General features: G+C 37.8%; 1 protein-coding gene across 1 annotated transcript in view; it reads left to right on the top strand.

Moving 5' to 3' along the window:
* The window catches only part of MTPAP (mitochondrial poly(A) polymerase), a 48,107-nt gene that overhangs the window by 1,058 nt on the left and 25,875 nt on the right, over positions 1-21,174 (top strand). The window contains exons 2-4 of the mRNA XM_004455817.4: positions 11,979-12,151; positions 12,689-12,922; positions 14,030-14,254. Coding sequence (XP_004455874.2) covers positions 11,979-12,151; positions 12,689-12,922; positions 14,030-14,254 — 632 coding nt within the window. The remainder of the gene's footprint in view (positions 1-11,978; positions 12,152-12,688; positions 12,923-14,029; positions 14,255-21,174) is intronic.

Genomic DNA, 21,174 nt, shown 5'->3' with positions numbered 1-21,174 from the left:
TATTTCCCTCCAAAAGAAATGGTAGGGTTTCTCTTCATCAGACCATATAAAAGGCTTATATTGAGAAAGAGTGAGATGGTACTTCATATGACATTTACTTGATATCGGTTGCATTGTATTGAATAGCAGCTGCTTCTGTTAAATACTCTAAATTAACCCTTAAAATTTGGGTAACGATTCTTCCAAAGAAGCTATTATAATCTAATATTTGTGTAGTGGTTTAAACTTGAGAATGTTTTCCTGTGCTCTTTGGGACATATAACAATCCCATGTAGTAGTTTTGGAAAATTACTCCTTTTCATAGATGAGGAAACAGGCTACTTCAAGTTTACCCATCTTATTCAGTGACAAAATAAGAATAAAACCCAGGTCTTCTGATTCCAGCGCAATATTCTTGTCACTTACTACAGGTTCCCCCTCTCCTTCCTGAGGAAATGTTTCATTTTTTATCATTAGGGTAGTATCATTAGGGCCCATTGTGGGTCAGTAACAAAATCCTCATTTGCTTTTATTTTCCATTTTCAGAATGGGAAGAAGAGGCTAATTATACTTTAGTATACCTGAGTATTTAGAAGCCTTTAATTTTATAATTAGAAGGAATTTGAGAAGTATTCTTTTCAACCTTTTTACTCATTGCCAAAACATTCCCAGTAACATTTTCTAGTAAGAAGGAACACACTATCTCATATTGGAATAATGAAATAGCTCAATGTGTTCCATTTGTGGTGAGGTGCTCATGGTTGGGAAATGTTTATAATGAGCTAAAATCTCCTTATTCCCGTTTTCATGTTGCCACAGCCTTCATGTGAGAATGCTTTAGCCTGCTGTAGTAGAAAGAGCCCTGATTTCAGAATAAGAGCAAGTAGTGCACTGCTTAGGACTCTTTTGGATGCAAGTGACAGAAACAGAACTCACATTAGCTTAAGTGAAAATGGAGAATGTAAGAGACCAAACTCTAGAAAGACAAAATAGGGCTGCTTTAGGGTCAGCTGAGAGATGTGAAGAATTGTTCCTGTTCTTAGTTGTTGTTTGGTGACTACGTTATCTCAGTTTCCTGCACGTGAGGAGTGGGGAGGGTGGTGGTGGGCATGGCCACCAGCAGCTCTCTGTGTACATACTTGCAGCATTCTCCAAAGGGAAGAAGAAAATTCTAGGGAAGAGCTTTTAATTGATCATACATTCACACTTTGGACCCTTTGGACATCAACTCAAAATAATCTGATAATTCTGACTGACTAATCGGGGTTGGGTAAGTGTGATGAATGATATTCTACAAATAGGGATGTATTGTTAAAAGAACAAGGGGGGTGGGTAGATGCCAGGCTGCAGAAGGCTTCCTAGCTTTTTTATTTTTATTTTAAAGGTTTATTTATGTATTTATTTCTCTCCCCTTCCTCCCCCCCACCCCAGTTGTCTGTTGTCTGTGTCTATTTGCGTCGTTGTCTTTGTCCGCTTCTGTTGTTGTCAGCGGCACAGGAATCTGTGTTTCTTTTTGTTGCGTCATCTTGTTGTGTCAGCTCTCCGCGTGTGCTGCACCATTCCTGGGCAGGCTGCACTTTCTTTTGCTCTGGGCGGCTTTCCTTACGGGGGTGCACTCCTTGGTGTGGGGCTCCCCTACGCGGGGGACACCCCTGCGTGGCACGGCACTCCTTGTGCGCATCAGCACTGCGCATGGGCCAGCTGCACACCGGTCAAGGAGGCCTGGGGTTTGAACCTCGGACCTCCCATGTGGTAGACGGACGTCCTAACTACTGGGCCAAGTCCGCTGCCCCTTCCTAGCTTATTAGGTGTTTGACCTTGTACAATTTTCTCTTCTGTAAAATAGTGATGACACCTGGCCTATCTCAAAAGATGCTTGGAAAACTGTCAATTGCTGCACAGGTTATATTTGCTCACGTTCTCCTTAGTTTTCCAGACTGTAAATGTTGGCTTTATCTGTAGTAATTAACGTTTCATAGTTTCCAGCCACTTCAACGCTGCCTCTTCAGATTCTCTCTGGTTCATTAATATCCTTCATTACCCACTGTGTCCAGAATGTGGACACTCCATATGTGATCTGGATGGTAAATAGTAAAGAAGTACTGTTACTCCTGGAATTTGGATTTTTAAAAATGTTTATTTTAATGAACCCTGAAAAAATATATTTGTATCCTTTCCCTACTCTTACCCCAGATATTAAGATATTCCTTTGACCCATTTTGAACTTCATCAAATCCAACTCGTAGGCCTTTTCATATGAATTGCTGCCAGGTTTGTGTCTTTTTTTTTCTCTCTCTCTAAATGCAGAAAAGTATTTAGTCTTATTTTTTTGTGTTAGTTTATGCCTACCATATTATTTTGTCAAGACCATTGCAGATTTGCTAATATCTGTCATTAGATATTAGCACTTACTAGTACTTCCTTTCAACTTTGTATCATTTATAGATTTGATAAGCCTTTTGTGAGGCAATATACTTACATTAACTTTTTGTCCCTCCTTCACAACTTTGTCATGTCTACATCATTCTTACAGACTGCTTTTCAAGGCCTTCTGAGCTGTCAGTGCTTTGGATCCTTCCTCTGCCATCTTCTCAAGCATGTTTTGCTCCATCTTTTGTCAAACTTTTCTATCTCCGTCTCGAACTCCATCTCTGCTCTTCCCCAGCAGTCCAAATCAGGGATATGTTTGCATGAATATGCAAAGATACCATATACAGATGACATAGCAATATTGTTTATAATGGTAAAAAACAATATATCACCTAAATCAGAGGTTCTTAACCAGGGGTCCATGAGCTTAAATTGAAAATTCAAGAAAACATTATTTTTGTGGGGACTTATTGGTGTGGGTGTGATATATTTATTAAATAACACACAGTATTGTGTGGACTTAATATGATTTTTATTTTGGTGTGGCATGTTCTGAGTATAGTGGATAACTGCCTGCAAAAAGGTTGGTAAGGATGGCAGAGATGGTTTTATGACACTGAGGGAAAACTCAAATTTCTAAATGTTTATTGAAAATGACCATTTGAACAGATATTGAATCGTATTAGGTTATCAGGTTTTGAAATTATGGTAAAGGTGTAAAACGTAATTTTGAATAATCCTAAAATTTAATTTAAATGCATGCTGAAAAATAAAAAATAAAAAAATGCATGCTGATATTGAGTGTCATAAAGCTATCTGCCGCCACATTCTAAGAAGGTATCCGTGGTTTTTACCTGTCTGGCAAAGGGATACATGGAACAAAAAAGGTTAAGAACCCCTGACCTAAACGTAGGGATTAGCTAAATGACTATGGTAAATGTATGTACAAGAATACTTGTACAATTGTTAAAAGAAATGAGATAATTATATATAGAGTCACATGGAAAGATGTTCTCAATATATTACATTTTTTGCTTTAAAATTTATTGACATATATCATTCATGCATGAACATACATGAAAAATACATGTATAGTAAAAGTTGTGGGGAAACGGACTTGGCCCAGTGGTTAGGGCGTCTGTCTACCACATGGGAGGTCCAAGGTTCAAACCCCGGGCCTCCTTGACCGGTGTGGAGCTGGCCCATGCGCAGTGCTGATGCGTGCAAGGAGTGCCCTGCCACACAGAAGTGTCCCCCGCGTAGGAGAGCCCCACGCGCAAGGAGTGTGCCCGTAAGGAGAGCCGCCCAGCGCGAAAGAAAGTGCAGCCTGCCCAGGAATGGCGCCGCCCACACTTCCCTTGCCCCTGACAACAACAGAAGCCGACAAAGAAACAAGACGCAGCAAATAGACACAGAGAACAGACAACGGGGGGGGGGGGGGGGGGGGGTTTAAAAAAAAAAAGTTGTGAACTCACAAAAACAAATGCGTAACATCATACAGGGCTCCCATACCTCACCCCATCCCCAATACCTTGCATTGTTATGAAACATTTATAACAAATTATTCCTTTTTTTTAAAAAAGCATGTTATGGACTAAATTGGTGTGGTCTGTTCATGTCACTGCTCTCAGTTCTTCTGGGTATATACTTAGTAGTGGTATTGCTGGGTCATATGGTAGATCTATATCTAACTTGCTTAGAACCGCCAGACAAACTTCTAAAGTGGCTGTTCTTGCGAAAGAAAGTGCAGCCTGCCCAAGAATGGCGCTGCCCACATGGAGAGCTGACACAACAAGATGATACAGCAAAAAGAAACACAGATTCCTGTGCCTCTGACAACAACAGAAGCAGACAAAGAAGACGCAGCAAATAGACACAGAGAACAGACAACCGGGGTGGGGGGGGGGCGGGAAGGGGAGAGAAATAAAATAAATCTTTAAAAAAATAAAGTGGCTGTACTATTCTACATCCCCACCAACAGTGAATAAGTATTCCTATTTCTGTATTCCCTTCAACACTTTTAGTTTTCTGTTTTAATAGTGGTCATTCTAGTAGGTATAAAATATTTCATTGTAGCTTTGATTTGCATTTCCCTAATAGACAGTGATATTGAACATTTTTTCATATGTATTTTCACCATTTGTATTTCTTCTTTAGAAAAATGTCTATTCAGATCTGTGATGGTTAGGCTAAATGTGTCAACTTGGTCAGGTAATTGTGCCAAATTAAGTTTTTGTTTAAGTCTTTAATCCATTTTGAGTTGATTCTTTTTTTTTTTTTTTTTTTTTAAGATTTATGTTATTTATTTCTCCCCACCCCCTTGCTATTTGCATTTGCTGTGTCTATTTGTTGTATGCTGGTCTTCTTAAGAGGCACTGGGAACCAAACCGGGACTTCCCATGTGGGCAGGAGGTGCCTAATCTCCTGAGCCACCTCTGCTCCCCACTTTGTTGCATCTATGTTTCCTTGCTGAGTCCCTTGGTTGCATAATCTCACTACGTCATCTTACTGCATTAGCTTGCTGCACCATCATCTTGCTCATACTCACCAGGAGGTACCGGGATCCGAACCTGGACCTCTTGTGTGGTAGGTGGGGAGTTCAGTCACCTGAGCCACATCTGTTTTCCTTGAGTGGGTGAGATAGGGTTCCTTTTTCATTCCTTTGGTTATAGCTATCCAGTTCTCCCAGCACCATTTGTTGAAGAGACTGTTCTATCCCAGAAAAGTGGACTTGGTAGGCTTATCAAAAAGCAGTTGAGGGAAACAGATGTGGCTCAACCAATTGGGCTTCTGTCTGCCATATAGGAGGTCCAGGGTTCGATGCCCAGGGCCTCCTGGTGAGGGCAAGCTGGCCCATGTGGCGAGCTGGCCCACGTGGGACCGTGGCCTTACATAGGAGAGCCACCCAGCGAGGGAATGCTGCCTTGCGTGGGAAAGCCGCCCTGCGCAGGAGTGCCACTGACACTGAGCGCTGGGGCAGCAAGATGATGCAACAAAAGACAGAGGAAAGAAAATTAGAAGATGTAGCAGAACAGGGGAGCTGAGGTGGTGCAAGAGAGTAATCGCCTCTCTCCCACTCTGGAAGGTCCCATGATTGGTTCCCGGAGCTGCTTAATGAAAATACAAGCAGACAAAGAAGAACACACAGTGAATGGATACAGAGCAGACAACAGGGGGAAATAAATAAAAATAAATATTAAAAAAAATAAGTTGAGGGGAGCTTATGTGGCTCAAGTGGTTGCACACCTGCTTCCCACGTACAAGGTCCTGGGTTCAACCTCCCAAAACAAAAAAAAAAACAAAAAAAAAAACTAGTTCTCATTAGGAAGTGGATGTAGCTCAGTGGCTGAATGCTTGCTTCCCATGTATGCGGTCCTGGGTTCAATCACTGGTACCTCCTTAAAAAAAAATCAGTTGACCACAGAGGTGAAGGTCTATCTGAACTCTCAGTTCAAGTTCATTGATCAGTGTGTTTATATGTATGCTAATATCATGCTCTTTTGACAGCAGTAGCTTTATAATATACATCAAAGGAAGTGTGGGTGCTCCAACTTTGCTCTTTTTTAGGATGTTTTTGGCTATTTGGGACCTCTTTGTCTTCTGAATAAATTTGGCAATTGACTTTTCTATTTCTGTAAAGTAGGCTATTGGAATTTTGATTAGTATTCCATTGAATTTATAATTCATTTTGGGTAGAATTGACATCTTTATGATGTTTAGTCTTCAGTCCATGAACACGGAATGTCCTTCCATTTGTTTAGAACTTTTATTTCTTTTAACAGTGTTTTGTAGTTTTCTGACTACAGATTATTTACATTGCTAATTAAATTAATTCCTAGATATTTGGATCTTTTTGTTACAGTAAGTGGGATGTTTTTCTTGATTTCCTCCTCAGCCTGGTCATTACTAGTGTATAGGAATACTACTGATTTTTGCATGTTGATCTTGTATCCTGCTACTTTGCTGAACTCATTCTAATAGGTATTTTGTAGATATTTCAGGATTTTCTAAATGTAGGATCCTGTCATCTGTGAATAGTAGGGTTTTACTTCCTCGTTCCCAATTTGCATACCTTTTGTTTCTTTTTTGTAACAAATTGCTCTGACTAGAACATCTAGCACAGTGTTGAGTAATGGTAACAGCGGGTGTCCTTGTCTTCTTCCTGATCTTAGATGGAATGCTTTCAGCCTCTCCCCATTCAGTATAATGTTGGCTGTGTATTTTCATATATGCCCTTTATTATGTTGAGGAACTTCTATACCTATTTTTTTGAAGTGTTTTTATCAGAAAAAGGATGCTGGTTTTTGTTGATGCCTTTTCTGCATCAATTGAGATGATTATGTGCTTTTTTCCCTTCAGTTTGTTAATGTGGTGTGTGGATTGTGTTAATTGATTTTCTTATGTTGAACCACCCTTGCATACCAGGAATAAAACTACTTGATTCTGGTGTATAACTCTTAATAGGGCTTTGGATTTGATTTGCACATATTTTGATGAGAATTTTTACATCTATGTTCATTAGAGAGATTGGTCTGTAATTTTCTTGTATCTTTATCTGGCTTTGGTATTAGGGTGATTTGGCTTCATAAAATGTGTTGGTTAATTTTCTCTCCTCTTTAATTTTTTGGAAGAGTTTAAACAGGATTGGCATTAATTCTTCTCAAAATATTTGGTAGAATTCACCTGTGAATCCATCTGGTCCTGGGCTTTTCTTTGTTGGAAGATTTTTGGTGACTGATTCAGTCTCTTTGCTTGTAATTGGTTTGTTGAGTTCCTATATTTCTTGTGTAGAGTCAGTGTAGGTTTGTACATTTCTGGGATGATCATTTCATCTAGGTTATCTAATTTGTTGGCATACAGTTTGTCATAATACCATTTTAGGATCCTTTTTATTTCTGTGACGTAATTGTAATGTACACCATCTTTCATTCCTGATTTTATTTGCATCTTCTTTTTTTCTTTGTTAGTCTTGGTTTGTCAGTTTTATTGATTTTCTAAAAGAACCAGCTTTTTCATCTTGAGCTATATGCTAATTTCTCTTGCAATTTCTTCTCTGACCCTCTGTTTGTTTAGGAGTATATTGTTTAGCTTCCATACATTTGCAGATTTCCCCCTTTCCTGCCTATTACTGAATTCCAGCTTCATTAATTTTGATCAGAGAAACTGTTTTGCGTAATTTTGGTCTTCTTAAATTTATTGAGAGCAATGTTGTGGCCCAACATATGGTCTCTTCTGGAAAAAGATTCTTGAGCACTTGAGAATATAGCCTGCTGATTTCAGTTGCATTATTCTGTGTATGTCTGTCAGGTCCAGTTCTTTTATCATATTGTCCCAATTCTCTGTTTCTTTGTTGATCGTCTATTTGCTCTCTCTATTGATGTGAGTGATGTATTGATGTCTCCAACTATTATTGTAGGAACATCTGTTTCTCCTTCCAGTTTTGCCAGTTTGCCTCATGTATTTTGGGGCACTTTGGTTCGGGTAGATGGTCCCTTTCATTAATATATAATGGCCCTCTGCACCTCTTATCACTTTTTTGCTTTTTCAGTCTGTTTTGTCTGACACCAGTATAGCTATCCCTGCTCGCTTTTGGTTACTCTTTATCTGAAATATCTTTTTCCAACCTTTCACTTTCAGTCTGTTTGCATCCTTAGATCTAAGGTGAGAGTACTGCCAATAGCATATGGATGTCTCATATTTTCTTACCAATCCTGTCAGGTTATGTCTTTTGATTGGAGAATTTAATCTATTAACATTCAGTGTTATTACTTTAAAGGCATTACTTACTTCAACCATTTTATCCTTTGGCATTCATATGTCATATCTTAATTTTTTTCCATCTTTTTACCTTTCTGGCTACCCTTTCAGGCAGTCTTCACTTCTACACCCTCCTTCAAGCTTTTCTCTCTCTTCTTTTCTGGCTGCAGAACTCCCTTTAGTTGCTTGCAGAGCCGTATTCTTATATGAACTCTCTTAGTTTCTGTTTTTGACTATTTTAAACTTACCATCATATTTGAAGGACATTTTAAAGATAAAGAATTTAGGCTGATAGTTTTTCTCCTTCAGTGCCTTAATTATACCACTGCCTTCTTGCCTCCCTGGTGTCTGAAGAGAAATCTGCAGTAAGTCCTCGTAGACATCCAATGTATGTAATGTTTCACTTTTCCCTTGCTGCTTTCAAAATTTTCTCTTTACCTTAGGCATTTGGCATTCTAAATAATACATATCTTAGGGTAGGTCTATTTGTATTTATTCTAATTGGAGTATGCTGTGCTTCCTGGACACATATATTCATGTCTTTCATAAAAATTGGGAAATTTTTGGCCATTATTTCCTCAGATCCTCTTTCTGCCCCGTTTTCCTCCTGGAACTCCCATAACATGTATGTTGGTGCACTTTGTGCTATCATTCAACTCTGTGAGCCCCTGCCCAATTTTTTCCATTCTTTTCTCTCCTCTCTTTTCAATTTCAGTACTTCTTTCCTCTATGTTGCTAATTCTTTCTTCCCTGATTTCACATCTGCTGTTGTGTACCTCTGTTGTATTTTTAATCTCACTTATTGTGTTTTTCATTCTCATAAGCTCTGTTATTTTTCTATTCATGATTTCAGACTTTTCTTTGTGTTCACCCAGTATCTTAATGTCTTTTATTTCTTCAACCATGTTGTCTTTCAACTCCATGATTTGAATTAGGAGATTTGCGTCTACCTCAGTGATTAGTTATTTCAAGTCCTGTTTGTCGTCTGGAGCTTTGATTTGTTCCTTTGCCTAAGTCATATATTTCTTTTTCTTCTTATGGCTTCTAAATCTTTGCTGATGTCTAGGCATCTGATTCTGATGCTGAGTTTACTCTGATGTTCCCTTTCTTTCTCTTACCTATGGATTTACTCTTAAGTAGCTGTGTGCTACCCCTGTTCTTTGACTCTTCATTCACCTTGTTTTAGATACTTTTGATTGCCTCTGTTTAACTGCTCCAACCAAGGGTAAGGACCCAGTCATGAGGTGCAGGTCAGTTTCTAAGAGCCTTGGAGAAGGGGGCAGTAAAGGCATCTGATTGCCTTTTTCATTTATTACTATTTTATTCATTATTATTTGTCCTTTTTCACGCACTTTTCTCTCCTGGCCAGCAGATGGCACTCTTTGGCATAGTTCTCAGCTCAGACCCCAGGTGCTAAGGGGGGAATGCATTCAGTGTAACTCTGAGGTGGGTGGTGCAGAAGCAGTGTCCTCAGGACTGGCCAGGCCTCATAAACAGACTTTCTCAGAAGCTATTCTCCCTTGACTGGCTGCACCCTCCCTCCATCTGCCTCCTCAGCATCCAGCCCAGGGCAGTAGGGAGGGTGTTTGAAAAGGCAAATTATCTTTAGCTTCCTGCCTGCTCTCAGTGTGAACAGTGCCTATCCCCACCTGGCCTGAAAATATGTGACCCCTCAAATGCAGCAGACCAAGTTCACTGACCAAAATATGGATTTGCTGTAGGCTGTGTCCCTCCCTTCCTCCCTTCTTGGGGAAGAAAACCCCTGCTACCCCTTCAGTCCATAGCCACTGCAGTCCACAGTGGCTGCAGTCTGTAGATTGCTGTTTGCTCCAGGAGTGGGGAGATGGGCTTCTGCTGTTGCTGCTGCAGCTTTACTTGCAGGATTTTTCCAGCTAGCTGAGACTCTTTTCCTTTACCACTCTCTCTTCTGGGTGGTGTCTCTCCTTCCCCTGGTGTCGTGAGCCTCAGAGCAGCCCTCCAAATAAGTCTCTGCCTTTTCTCTAGCTGTTTTTTCCAGGAGAGACTTGATCTCCCTGACTCTAATCCCCCATCTTTCCAGAAGTCCTAGACCTGATCTTGGCGGTATCTGGGAGGCTCTTGAGGAGTTTTAAACAGGGAAGTCAAAGAATAAAACTTTTTTTTGGAAGACCTCTTTGAGAAGGACAAGACTTTTGTGAATGCGACCTGTTCAGGAGGCTCTTGCAGTGAAACCGACCTACAGTAGGAGGGTGAAGTTAAAAGAATTGGCATCAGGGATGGAGGTGAGGGCATATTCTATATTTTAAGACATCTAAGAGTTGTGTATTTTCAGCATCTAGTACAACCAGCATAAAAAAGATGCTCAGTGTGTGCTTGATCAGTTGTTAAAATGTTTGGAAGGTCAGAACCAAAGTGTTTTCTGGCATACCATGAATGAGCTGAGTTCAGTGTTCAGCCAACTCCTGCTGTCAGTAGCCGGCATTTCTGTCTCTTGGAGAATGTGTTGGAGTTTGCCGAAATCAAGATATAATATGTTTGCAGTATTTCCTTGATCTGTTGGTTTTGTAACCTACAGAAAGAAAATGAGGTTATTGATTTCAGACTTGGTGGTTTATAATTTCGAAGGATTTCCCATTCTAGACTTTTAAAAAAATATATTTATTTCTTTCCCTCCCCCCCCCCCCCCCGGTTGTCTGTTTGCTGCGTTGTCTTCTTTGTCCACTTCTGTTGTTGTCAGCGGCATAGGAATCTGTGTCTCTTTGTTGCGTCATCTTGCTGGGTCAGCTCTCTGCGTGTGCTGCACCATTCCTGGGCAGGCTGCACTTTCTTTCGCGCTGAGCGGCTCTCCTTACGGGGCGCACTCCTTGCACGTGGGCCTCCCCTATGCGGGGACACCCCTTCGTGGCACGGCACTCCTTGGATGCATCAGCACTGCACATGGGCCAGCTGCACACGGGTCAAGGAGGCCCGGGGTTTGAACCGCAGACCTCCCATGTGGTAGACGGATGCCCTGACCACTGGGCCAACTCCGCTTCCCCCTGTTCTAAGACTTTTAAAAGATGCACGGAATAGTTTAAGCCACCTAACTGTAAGTTAAGTATCTTGGGAAAAATGAATTGCAAACATTGTTTGCTTTAATTATGCTCTTACAAATTGAATAATTTCCCCCCCCTTATACTTAACATCACTTGCTGATCTTTCCTTTGTGGCTAGTAGATTATTAATGTTTAGTTCTTGAGTACCATAGCTCTTCTCATAATTCCCTGTGGTTGTGAAACCTCTGACCCTTGGAGTGGTTTTTCAATGAAAAAAAAAATTCCTTCTATTCCCTTAGTAAAACTATCATGCATGGCAGCAACTAAGTTTTAAATTCTTTGATTTCCCTGTAGTACAGAGCACATACTGGTTGGTACATGGAAATTGTTTGAGCTATATCAATACACTTGATAAAGTAAAACTTCTCTAATAACTTATTCCAATATATTAATCTTCCAAACTTGTTATCTAATTATACTTAGGCTAGCAATAACTTCTTTAAGCTTTGGAATATTGCAGTTTGCACAAGTTGTGTGTGTTTGTGGAAGTGTTGAATGATTTTACTTTTCTGATTTTGCTTTTAAAATTGTGTGGAACTCTTCATTTTTAGTACTACTCAGTATAATAAATCAAAACAGAGTAGGTGGACAATTCTAGTGACAGTTGCAGGAGAATGTTAAAATGAAAATTGAAAGTACTATAACTTAACTCTTACAACGGAAGAGTAGAAAGAAGATACAATCAGGATGAAGTTGGTTTTAATCAATTTAAAAAATTTTATATGGCTTAATAAAATATGCTTTAAATTTTGTGTGTTTGATGGAAATGTTTGTTTTTTTTTTGCCTCTCATCCATAGGCTCTGAAGACAAGACATCCCTAAAGAGATTCTCTGAAGTGCAGAAAGAAAGACGAGAACAGGCACAGAGGACTGTTTTAATACAGTGCCCAAATAAAGTCAATGAAAAAAAGTTTCTCAAGTATTTATCCCAGCATGGACCAATTAATAATCATTTCTTCTATGAAAGCTTTGTAAGTATTTGAAGAACAGTCAAAATTAACATATGTGCTTTTGAAGAACAAATGTGCCCATTAGTTATTTATTGTTGCTGTCCTCTTTTCTCTTTGCAATATGGTAAAGTTAGATTGTCTTTTGATACCCCACATCTTTCCTCAACTTTCTTTAATGAATTTTTTTTTGACAGGATAGACATCCTTACAGCAGTGTTATACAATTACAAGTAATTTATAGCTGAATGATTCCATTATTTGAGTACTTATAGGTAGTCCCTTTGTTTTAGGGACAAGTCCTGTAGGATGGGATCTTTGTTTTGCCCTTTATTTTAACTTATTTTAGTGCTTTTTTGGCTCCTCTTGACTCCTACCTATTGGAGCGTTCCTTTCTTAGGCTGCTTATAATTAAAATCAATTTATGTATTAGATGTATATCATTAGTGAATGAAAAAATATATTTTTTAGAATTATATTTTTTCTGAAATATGAATGAAAATGCTGTTTTAAGTATGTCATTGTGAAATGTGTTCTGTTTTCCTTATGCTTTTGGTATAGGGTCTACATGCTGTCGTAGAATTTTGCCAAAAGGAAAGTGTAACTTCACTGCAGAATGCAACTCGTACTCCAAGCCTGAGCACAGAAGCTGCGATTCCATTCAGATCACGTTTCTTCAATTTAAAGTTGAAAAATCCATTAAACCAGACTTCTGAACCATCATCTATACAGTGTAGTAATCAATCACCTCCTTCCAGCAAGAAGCTTTTTGAATTACTTCATTATGCAGACAGTGTGAGTTTATAGCTGTATTTCCCTAGCCTTTAACAATATAAGTACATACATTCATTTACATACACTCAGTGCATACATATACATGTAGATGAGACATTGTTTTATGTATTATATGCATTATAAAAGTTCTTAAGATAAAACCGTCAACCAAAAAGAATATCTTAGGCAAAAAAGTGAAATTAATCCTCCCTCAGTCACTGCATTTGTACTCCTCAGAGGTAACCCTACCCTTCTGAAGTTTTTGGTCTTTGAACTCTTCAGGTTTTGTATTTTCAATATTGACATAAAATTGTGCATGATCTTTTTCTATAAATCTTAAAATGCCTATTTCTAGTTGTACCTTCTATGTCCAAATATTGTTTGTATTTGTCTTGGTTTTTCTTGCTGAGACTTATCAAAGTTTTAGCTAGTTTATTCCTTTCAAAGAATCAGCTCATAGTTTTATTTATCCAAATGCTATTTTTTTGTTTGATTTTTCTTATTTTTAAAATTTCTGCTTCTAATGATATACATTTTCCATACTTTTATTTTTCTCGAGTTCAATGCTTAGTCCAGGTATTTTAATGTTGTTTCCAAATAAGGGCATTTGAGGCTATTATTTTTTCTTTAAATACTCATCTCTAGTGCACAACTTCAAAATGAGATCTTAATACAAATCTTCTAAAGAATATACGGGATTGTTATCCAAGGAACTGAGAGATCTTCGGCCTTTGTTATTTGGAATTTTGCTTATTTCTAGTATGCCTTGCCTTTAACAGAGATTTGTTTTTTCTTCTTTATTTATTTTATAACATCTGGTTTTGTAGTTGTTTTGCCCTCTTCTTCTGGACCTCTTCATAATTTTATTTGTCCTTAAACAACACTTGATACTCACTACTTAAGGATCGCAGTAGTTTTAATTCTGACCAACTTTTATTTTGCTAGTGTCATTCCTCAGTGCTTTATAAAACGTATTTTTAAAAATCTACTTTTAAGACTGAAGAAAAAAAAATAGCACATTTTCAAGGTAAGTCTCCAAAGCCATCAAATCTCTAGAAGTAAAATAACAGTTATTTTATATTATTCATACATTTTCCATATTTTTTGGGTTTTGTTTTGGTCAGCTAGATAGATGATCAGCTGCACAATCTCTTGAAAGAATTCCAGATAACAGAGGAGAACACAAAGCTCCGCTATCTTACCTGTTCCCTTATTGAAGACATAGCGGCTGCATATTTCCCCCACTGTACAGTCAGACCCTTTGGCTCCTCAGTGAACAGTTTTGGGAAACTAGGATGTGATTTGGACATGTTTTTGGATCTAGATGAAATTGAAAAACTCCATGCTCAGAAGGTAATTATATCTCTTTAGAATGCTATAATCATTTGAAGTTAAGAAATTATTGAGAAGGGAAATCTTTGAACTTACTAAAATTATAACTTGATAAATTTAGAGAATATTGCGATGAAAGAATGTGGTCTATTTGATATTGATTCTTTGGAATTATAAAGTCTTTCTTTGTATTGGTCTAATATGTGATCACTTTTTTTTGAATTGCATATTTATATATATATATAAAAAATAAAAATGGGTATTCTTTCCAAGACTTCAGAAGCTTTTCAGTTAGGCCAAGTTTGCTTATATTTTATTGGTTTGTTGTATTATCATTAACCTATGTTCCTTTTAATCTCTATATATTTTTTGCCTTAAATTCTGTATTTTTTCCCTTGTTAAGATGGCTACTTGTCATTCACCTCATATATCCTCTTCCATTTTTTTGTTTTCAGTCTTAAATATGTGTTGTTTTGGGTGTATTTCTTATAAGTAGCAGATTGCAGAATTTTATGCTTTTAATCCATTTTATGAGTCTTTGAGGTCCACAGGTTTATTTATAATTACTGATAATTTTGGGATTCATTTCTACCACTTCATCTTTCTTCCCTATTTTCTGTGCTTTTTCTTTGCTTTCATTCCCTTCCTACTCTTCTATTGGATTAATCCTTTCTTTATTTCTTCCCTTCTCCTATTTTTCCTTTTGCAGTTTGGAAATTATATTTATTATGTCTATATTCTTTTTTTTATAAGAGTGGTATGAAATTTTTTTTCTATTTTTAAAAAATTTATTGAAGTATATCACTCACAAATAATAAGTGTACAGTAAGAGTTGTTAACTCACAAAGCAAACACATAATATCATACAGGGCTCTCATACCTCATCCTACCACTAATACCTTGCATTGTTGTGAAACATTTTTAACTAATGATTAAAGAGCATCCTGAGAATATTAGTGCTATTGAAATTATCTTCCATTTGGTTTATTTTTCCCCCAATCCACCCTATTATTATTATATCATTTTTACATGAACATATATAAACAATAAGTATACAGTAAAAGTTGTGAACCTAGAAAGCAAACATGCATGACATCATACAGGGGTCCCATATCAACTCACACCAGCACCTTGCTTTGTTTGAGATATTTATTATAAATTATGAAAGATTATTGTCAAAATCTTACTATTAACTGTAGTCCTTACCTTACTTACATTTGGTGTGTTTTCCCCTCGACCCACCCTATTATTATTTTTTAAATATATTTTTATGACAGAAGTTGTAAACTTATCCGCATGTGCAGAATTCCCATACAACACCCCTCTATCAACACACCACAGCGTGGTAGAACATTTGTTACAGATTATGAGATAATACCAGATTATTACCAGGTCCCGTAGTGTACATTTAGCACACTTTTTTCATACTCCTATTATCAGCACAGTACATCTTCGGCATAGATGTATGGATATTACATTATTACTGTTAATCACAGTCCGTAGGACACTCCAGTTCTATTTTTCCTATGCTTTTCCACATTCCTACCACCCTGCAGTGGTAATGTACTTCTGCTTTAGCTCACAAAGGACAGTCTTGCATCTGTACCATCAACCATAGTTCTCATCCACCTGTAGACTTACAGTGTTATTCAGTCCCTAGATTATTCTCTAGCTTTTTTTCAATTGGCATTTACATCCCTAGACTACCCTTTTCAGCCACAATCCCATTTCTAAACCAGTTGTTATTATAGTATGTTACCATCAACTCTATACGTTTCCACAGTTTGACATAAAGTTAATTGAAATGTCTACATACATTAAACATCAGTAGTCCATCTCAGTCCTTCTCGTCTCTCCTTTAAGAATCCACCAGATGCCACCAGATCTTGAAGATATTTTCCTATGTTTTCTTCTAGAAGCTTTGCAGTTCTAGTTTTTATATTTAGGTTTTTGATCCATTTGAGTTAATTTTTGTATAAGATGGGAGATAGGGGTTTTCTTTCCTTTTTTCGCTGTGGATATCCAGTTCTCTCAGTACCATGTTTGAATGGACTGTTCTGCCCAAGCTGGATGGGTTTGACAGGCTTGTCAAAAATCATTTGACCATAGATGTGAGGGTCTGTTTCTGAAACACCAGTTTGATTCCATTGGTCTACGTGTCCGTTTTTATGCTAGTACCATGCTGTTTTTACCATGTAGCTAGGTAATATGATTTAAAGTCCAGAAGTGAGACTCTTCCAACCTCATTTTTCCTTTTAGAGATATTTCTGGCTATTCAGAAACATCCTTTCAAATAAATTTGATAATTATGTTTTCCATTTATTTTAAAAATGCCGGTGGAATTTTTATCGGGATTGCATTGAATCTGTATATGAATTTGAGAAGAACTGGCATCTTAATGATATTTAGTCTTCCAATCCAAGAGTATGGAATGTTCTTAACAATTATTTAGGTCTTTTTTTATTTCTTTTAACAATGAATTGTAGTTTTCTGTGTACAAGTGCTTTATATCATTGGTTAAGTTTATTCCTAAACATTTGGGTTTTATCTGTCATACTTTTACTGATATAATCTTCTTTTCTAAACTCTCTTTGAAGCCCCTCTTTCCTCTCCTTTCTTTTCAGACTTATCTTTAGTATTTCCTACAAAGCCAGTCTCTTGGTTACAAACTCTCTGTTTATGTTTATCTTTGAATATTCAAAACACGCCCTCATTTTTGAAAGACAATCTTGCCAGATATAAGATTCTTGGCTGGAAGTTTTACTCTTGTAGTATCTTAAATATATCATACCACTCTCTTCTTGCCTCCATGCTTTCTGGTGAGAAATCGGCACTTACTCTTACTGGGTATCCCTTATATATTATGCACTGCTTTTCTGTTATTGCTCTCAGAATTCTCTCTTTGTCTTTGGCATTTGACATTCTGATTAATATGTGTCTCAGAGTTGGTGTATTTGAATTTTATTTGGATGGGAGTATGTTATGATTTTTGGACATGGATATCCATGTCCTTCAATAGGGTTGGGAACTTTTCTACCATTATTTCTTCAAATATTCCTTCTGCCCCTTTTCTCTTCTCTTCTTCTGGGACACCCATGACACATATGTTTGTACATCTCTTGCTGTCGTTTAGTTCCCTGAGACTTTGTTCAATTTTTTGCTTTCTTCATCTGTTCTTTTGTATGTTCACTTTCAGAGGCTGTGTCTTCAAACTCACCAATCCTTTCTTCTGCCTCCTCAAATCTGCTATTATATGATTCCAGTGTGTTTTTAATTTAATTTATTGCACCTTTCATAGATCTGCTGTTTTTTCTTTATATGCTTTCAAATTCTTCATTGTGCTTATCCAGTGTCTTTTCAATATCCTTAACCTCTTTAGCCATCTCACTGAATTTATTAAGGAGATTTGTTTGAACATGTATAATTAGTTGTCAGAATTTCTTTTTGTCATCTGGAGGCTTATCTTGTTCCTTTAATGGCCGTGTCTTCCTGTTTCTTGGTGTGGATTGTAATTTTTTGTTGGTGTCTTGGCATCTGGCTTAAAAGATGTATTTATTCTGGGTGCAGTTTCTCTCTTCAGTTTCGGGCTTTCTTGCCCTTTCTCCCTTGATGGTTGTGTGGTAGGAGCCAAGGTTGTAGTTGGTGCTGTAAGCTGTGGAGGCTCAAGCTGCCCTCCTTGCCCCAGGGACCAATGAAGCTTCTCCCAACTTTCTCCTTTGCCAGGGGTAGGGACAGAGCTATATCAGTGTGTAATAATCCAAGTCATGCAGGCCTAGATTGCAGTTGTCCAAAGACACTGAGGAAGCTTCAGGCTCCTTTCTCCCTTTCCTTGGGCGGATGGAGCTGCAGGTGTGGGCAACAGTCTATGCCATGCGGGTCCGAAATGAGTGCGGTTGCCCTGATAGATTTCTGTTTAGTCAAATATACCTGCAGTTACCAGGAGAGGCTGGTGCAGGGCCTTCCTGCTTCCTCCCTGCCAGAGGTGGGGCTGCAGGCTGATCTGGGTGAAAGAAGCCAGTCCCTCCCATCACTGTGATTTTTAGTCAGCCTGACTTCCCCTCATTCTGGGGGCAGAGTCAAAATGATGGCTATGGGCCTTTTTCCGACTTGGACAGGTTCAAACTTCAGCTGTTCTTAGGGTTATACTTTAGCCTGCCATATTTACTAACCAGTAGTTGAAGTTGGTTCCCAACTGTCTATTCCTTCGGTTTTTGGGAAGTGGAGCTTCCATTTCCACCCCAGAATAGCTCCTGAGGTGGCTTGTGCCACCAGTGGAGTATGGGCACCAACCTTTGGACTTGGAGTGTTACACGAACCTTCTCTGCAGATGGTCATTCTCCTCCTCCCTTTCTTTCAAGGGTGTTGCAGGATGGTCTTCTGGTCTCCTGGAACCCCCAAACAGGTGCTTTAAATAGCTCTGGGTGATTATTTACTGCCCTCTAGCATGAGCTGACTCTAGGAGTGCCTTACTCTGCTGCCATCTTCCTGGTTGTCATCTGTATTCTTTTTAATATGCATGTCTAACTAAAGTTAGCCATGTGCCTTCCTCCCAAACAGTATTAGAGATGCTTTAATTTAACAACTGTATTTTGTGTTCTTATAAAATATGTTTTATTTACTTATTTTTCTTTTGAAATATTTATTCAAACGAAGTGGCATAACATTGTACTAAAACTTGTTTTTTTATGGCTATCTTTTTTTATGCATTTCCAGTTGACACTTCAAGCCTGACACTTGGAAAGCAAAATTTATTTTCATCCCCTTGCAAATGTTATTATGTTTTACTTGTTGATTAGTGGCATTTTATCCTTTCTGATATTTGCCATCTTGTAATTCTGCTTTTAGGTTGTCTTTTGTAGCCACCTCTTTCTTTGCATCCTCAAAGCTATAATCATATAACCCTTTATGGACTCTCACTTAGATTGTTGTGAGAACATCCTGCTTTCCACTTATTATTCCTTGTGTCATGTCTTTATACTCCAACCTTCAATCTCTGCAAGAGTTATCTTCTTAAAATACAGATTGGATATTCTCACCAACCTTTAATGGTTCTTCTTCTTAGCTTAGTATTGAAATGGCCTGTCTCTTCCTTAAGTTTAGTCATCATTTCTTATTATATATCTTCATGCATCTACTTTTCCGGCCACATCCATTTAATTACCATTTCCACCATTACATAGTACTTTCAGAATGTTCATGATGAGCCAGGAGTTTTTCTTTCCCTTCAGTCAAGAATGTGCTTTCCGTTTATTCCCCAACTGTCCTTCCTATGCAGCTTTCAAAGCCTACTCCAGATTTTACCTCCTTGAAGCTGTCCTTGAGTCTTGATCTCCATCCCAGTCAGCCAGCCACTCCTTTCTTCTAGTATCTTGCTGGTCATTTCTGTCTGTTGCCAAATTCTTTCTATGTGGTGCTTATTCAGTGGTCATTCTGTATATCTCCTACTATATCGGAAGTGTGGGCAGGATAGGAGCCACATCTGTTCACTTTCTGCTCCCACAGTACTAGGCATTCTACCTTGCACATTTATTTTGCTCAATATATACTTCTTGAATTGGAACTAGCTAGGAAATAGGAAACATAAAAATTAAACGGATCAGTCTTAATTATTAAGACCAATATGTACTTGATATCATATTAACTTGCAAGCAGGGACAGTTAAATTATATTAGGTTAATTTTAATAAAAGACTTAACCAAATAATCAAGAAGTGTGGCAGTGTGTTGTAATGGTTAAAAGCCTGGAGTCTCCCTCAATTAATGGTGGAATGGGCATCACCATCCTAGAGTCCTCAGGATTGGGAAATAAATTATGGACCAAAATAAACATATTAGAATTCTACGATAGACTTATTGTGGTTCTAGCAATGTAAGAAATACCATTGTTGTGGAGGCAGTGACCCATGGATGTTCTGGGGTTAGGGAAAGGGAAAAACAGATGTAATAGGAGGACATTTTTGGGACTTGGGAATCATCCTGAATGACATTACGACAGATACAGGCTGTTATATATCTGGCCATAACCTACAGAGTTGAATGAGAGAGTAAACTAAAATGTAAACTATAATCCACGCTTGGTGGCAATGCTCCAAAATGTGTTTATCAATTGCAGTGAATGTACCACACTCATGAAAGATGTTGCTATTGTGGGAAAATGTGGGAGGTGTGGGGAGTGGGGCATATGGGAATCCCTATATGTTCACTCTAACATTTATGTAATCAAAGTATCGTTTAAAAAATAAAGTGGAAAAAAAACAAAAAGGCAGCCAGGTATTATGATAATATTTTTGATATTCTGTTCTTGGTATGTGTGTATATGTATTTTTGCCAAAACTATAAACCATACTTGCAAAATAAAGGAAGTATTAAAAAAAGAATAGAAAAGCCTGAGGTCTCTGGAAACAAACTGCAGAGTGGTAATTCTCTGTGATCCTGGGTAAGTTATTTATTTCCTCTGTGCCTCAATTTTCCAGTCTGTAAAATAGAATAATGACATAGCACCTGTTGCATAGGGTGCTTGAAAGGATTAATTGAACTGATACATGTGACATACTTAGGACACTGCTTGGCACATAATGAGTGTTGAAATGTTCAGCATCATCAGTAATGTTATTTTATTATTTATATTTTATTGTTATGCAAGGTAGGAAACCTTTTTCTTGGAAGCAGAGAGAGGCATTGTGAATTTTTTAGAAAATTCTGGGGTAGATTTCTGGAATATAGAGGCATTTAGAAAAAGATGTCTTAAAAGAGTGCTTTGGTCTTATTAACTATTTTGAAAAATTGTAAGTTTAACTAATGAAAGTATTGTTATAAATGTATATTTTGGATTATTTGCTTTTAAAAATTATTAGTAATTTTGATACCAGAAACAAAATACAGTGAAAAAGTAAAGCGCTACTGTTTTAATTTCCTGGCTGCTAAAACAAATACCATATAATG

Source organism: Dasypus novemcinctus, chromosome 5 (assembly GCF_030445035.2).
Source record: "Dasypus novemcinctus isolate mDasNov1 chromosome 5, mDasNov1.1.hap2, whole genome shotgun sequence".
Lineage (NCBI taxonomy): Eukaryota > Metazoa > Chordata > Mammalia > Cingulata > Dasypodidae > Dasypus > Dasypus novemcinctus.
This window is presented reverse-complemented; position numbering and strand designations above follow the sequence as displayed.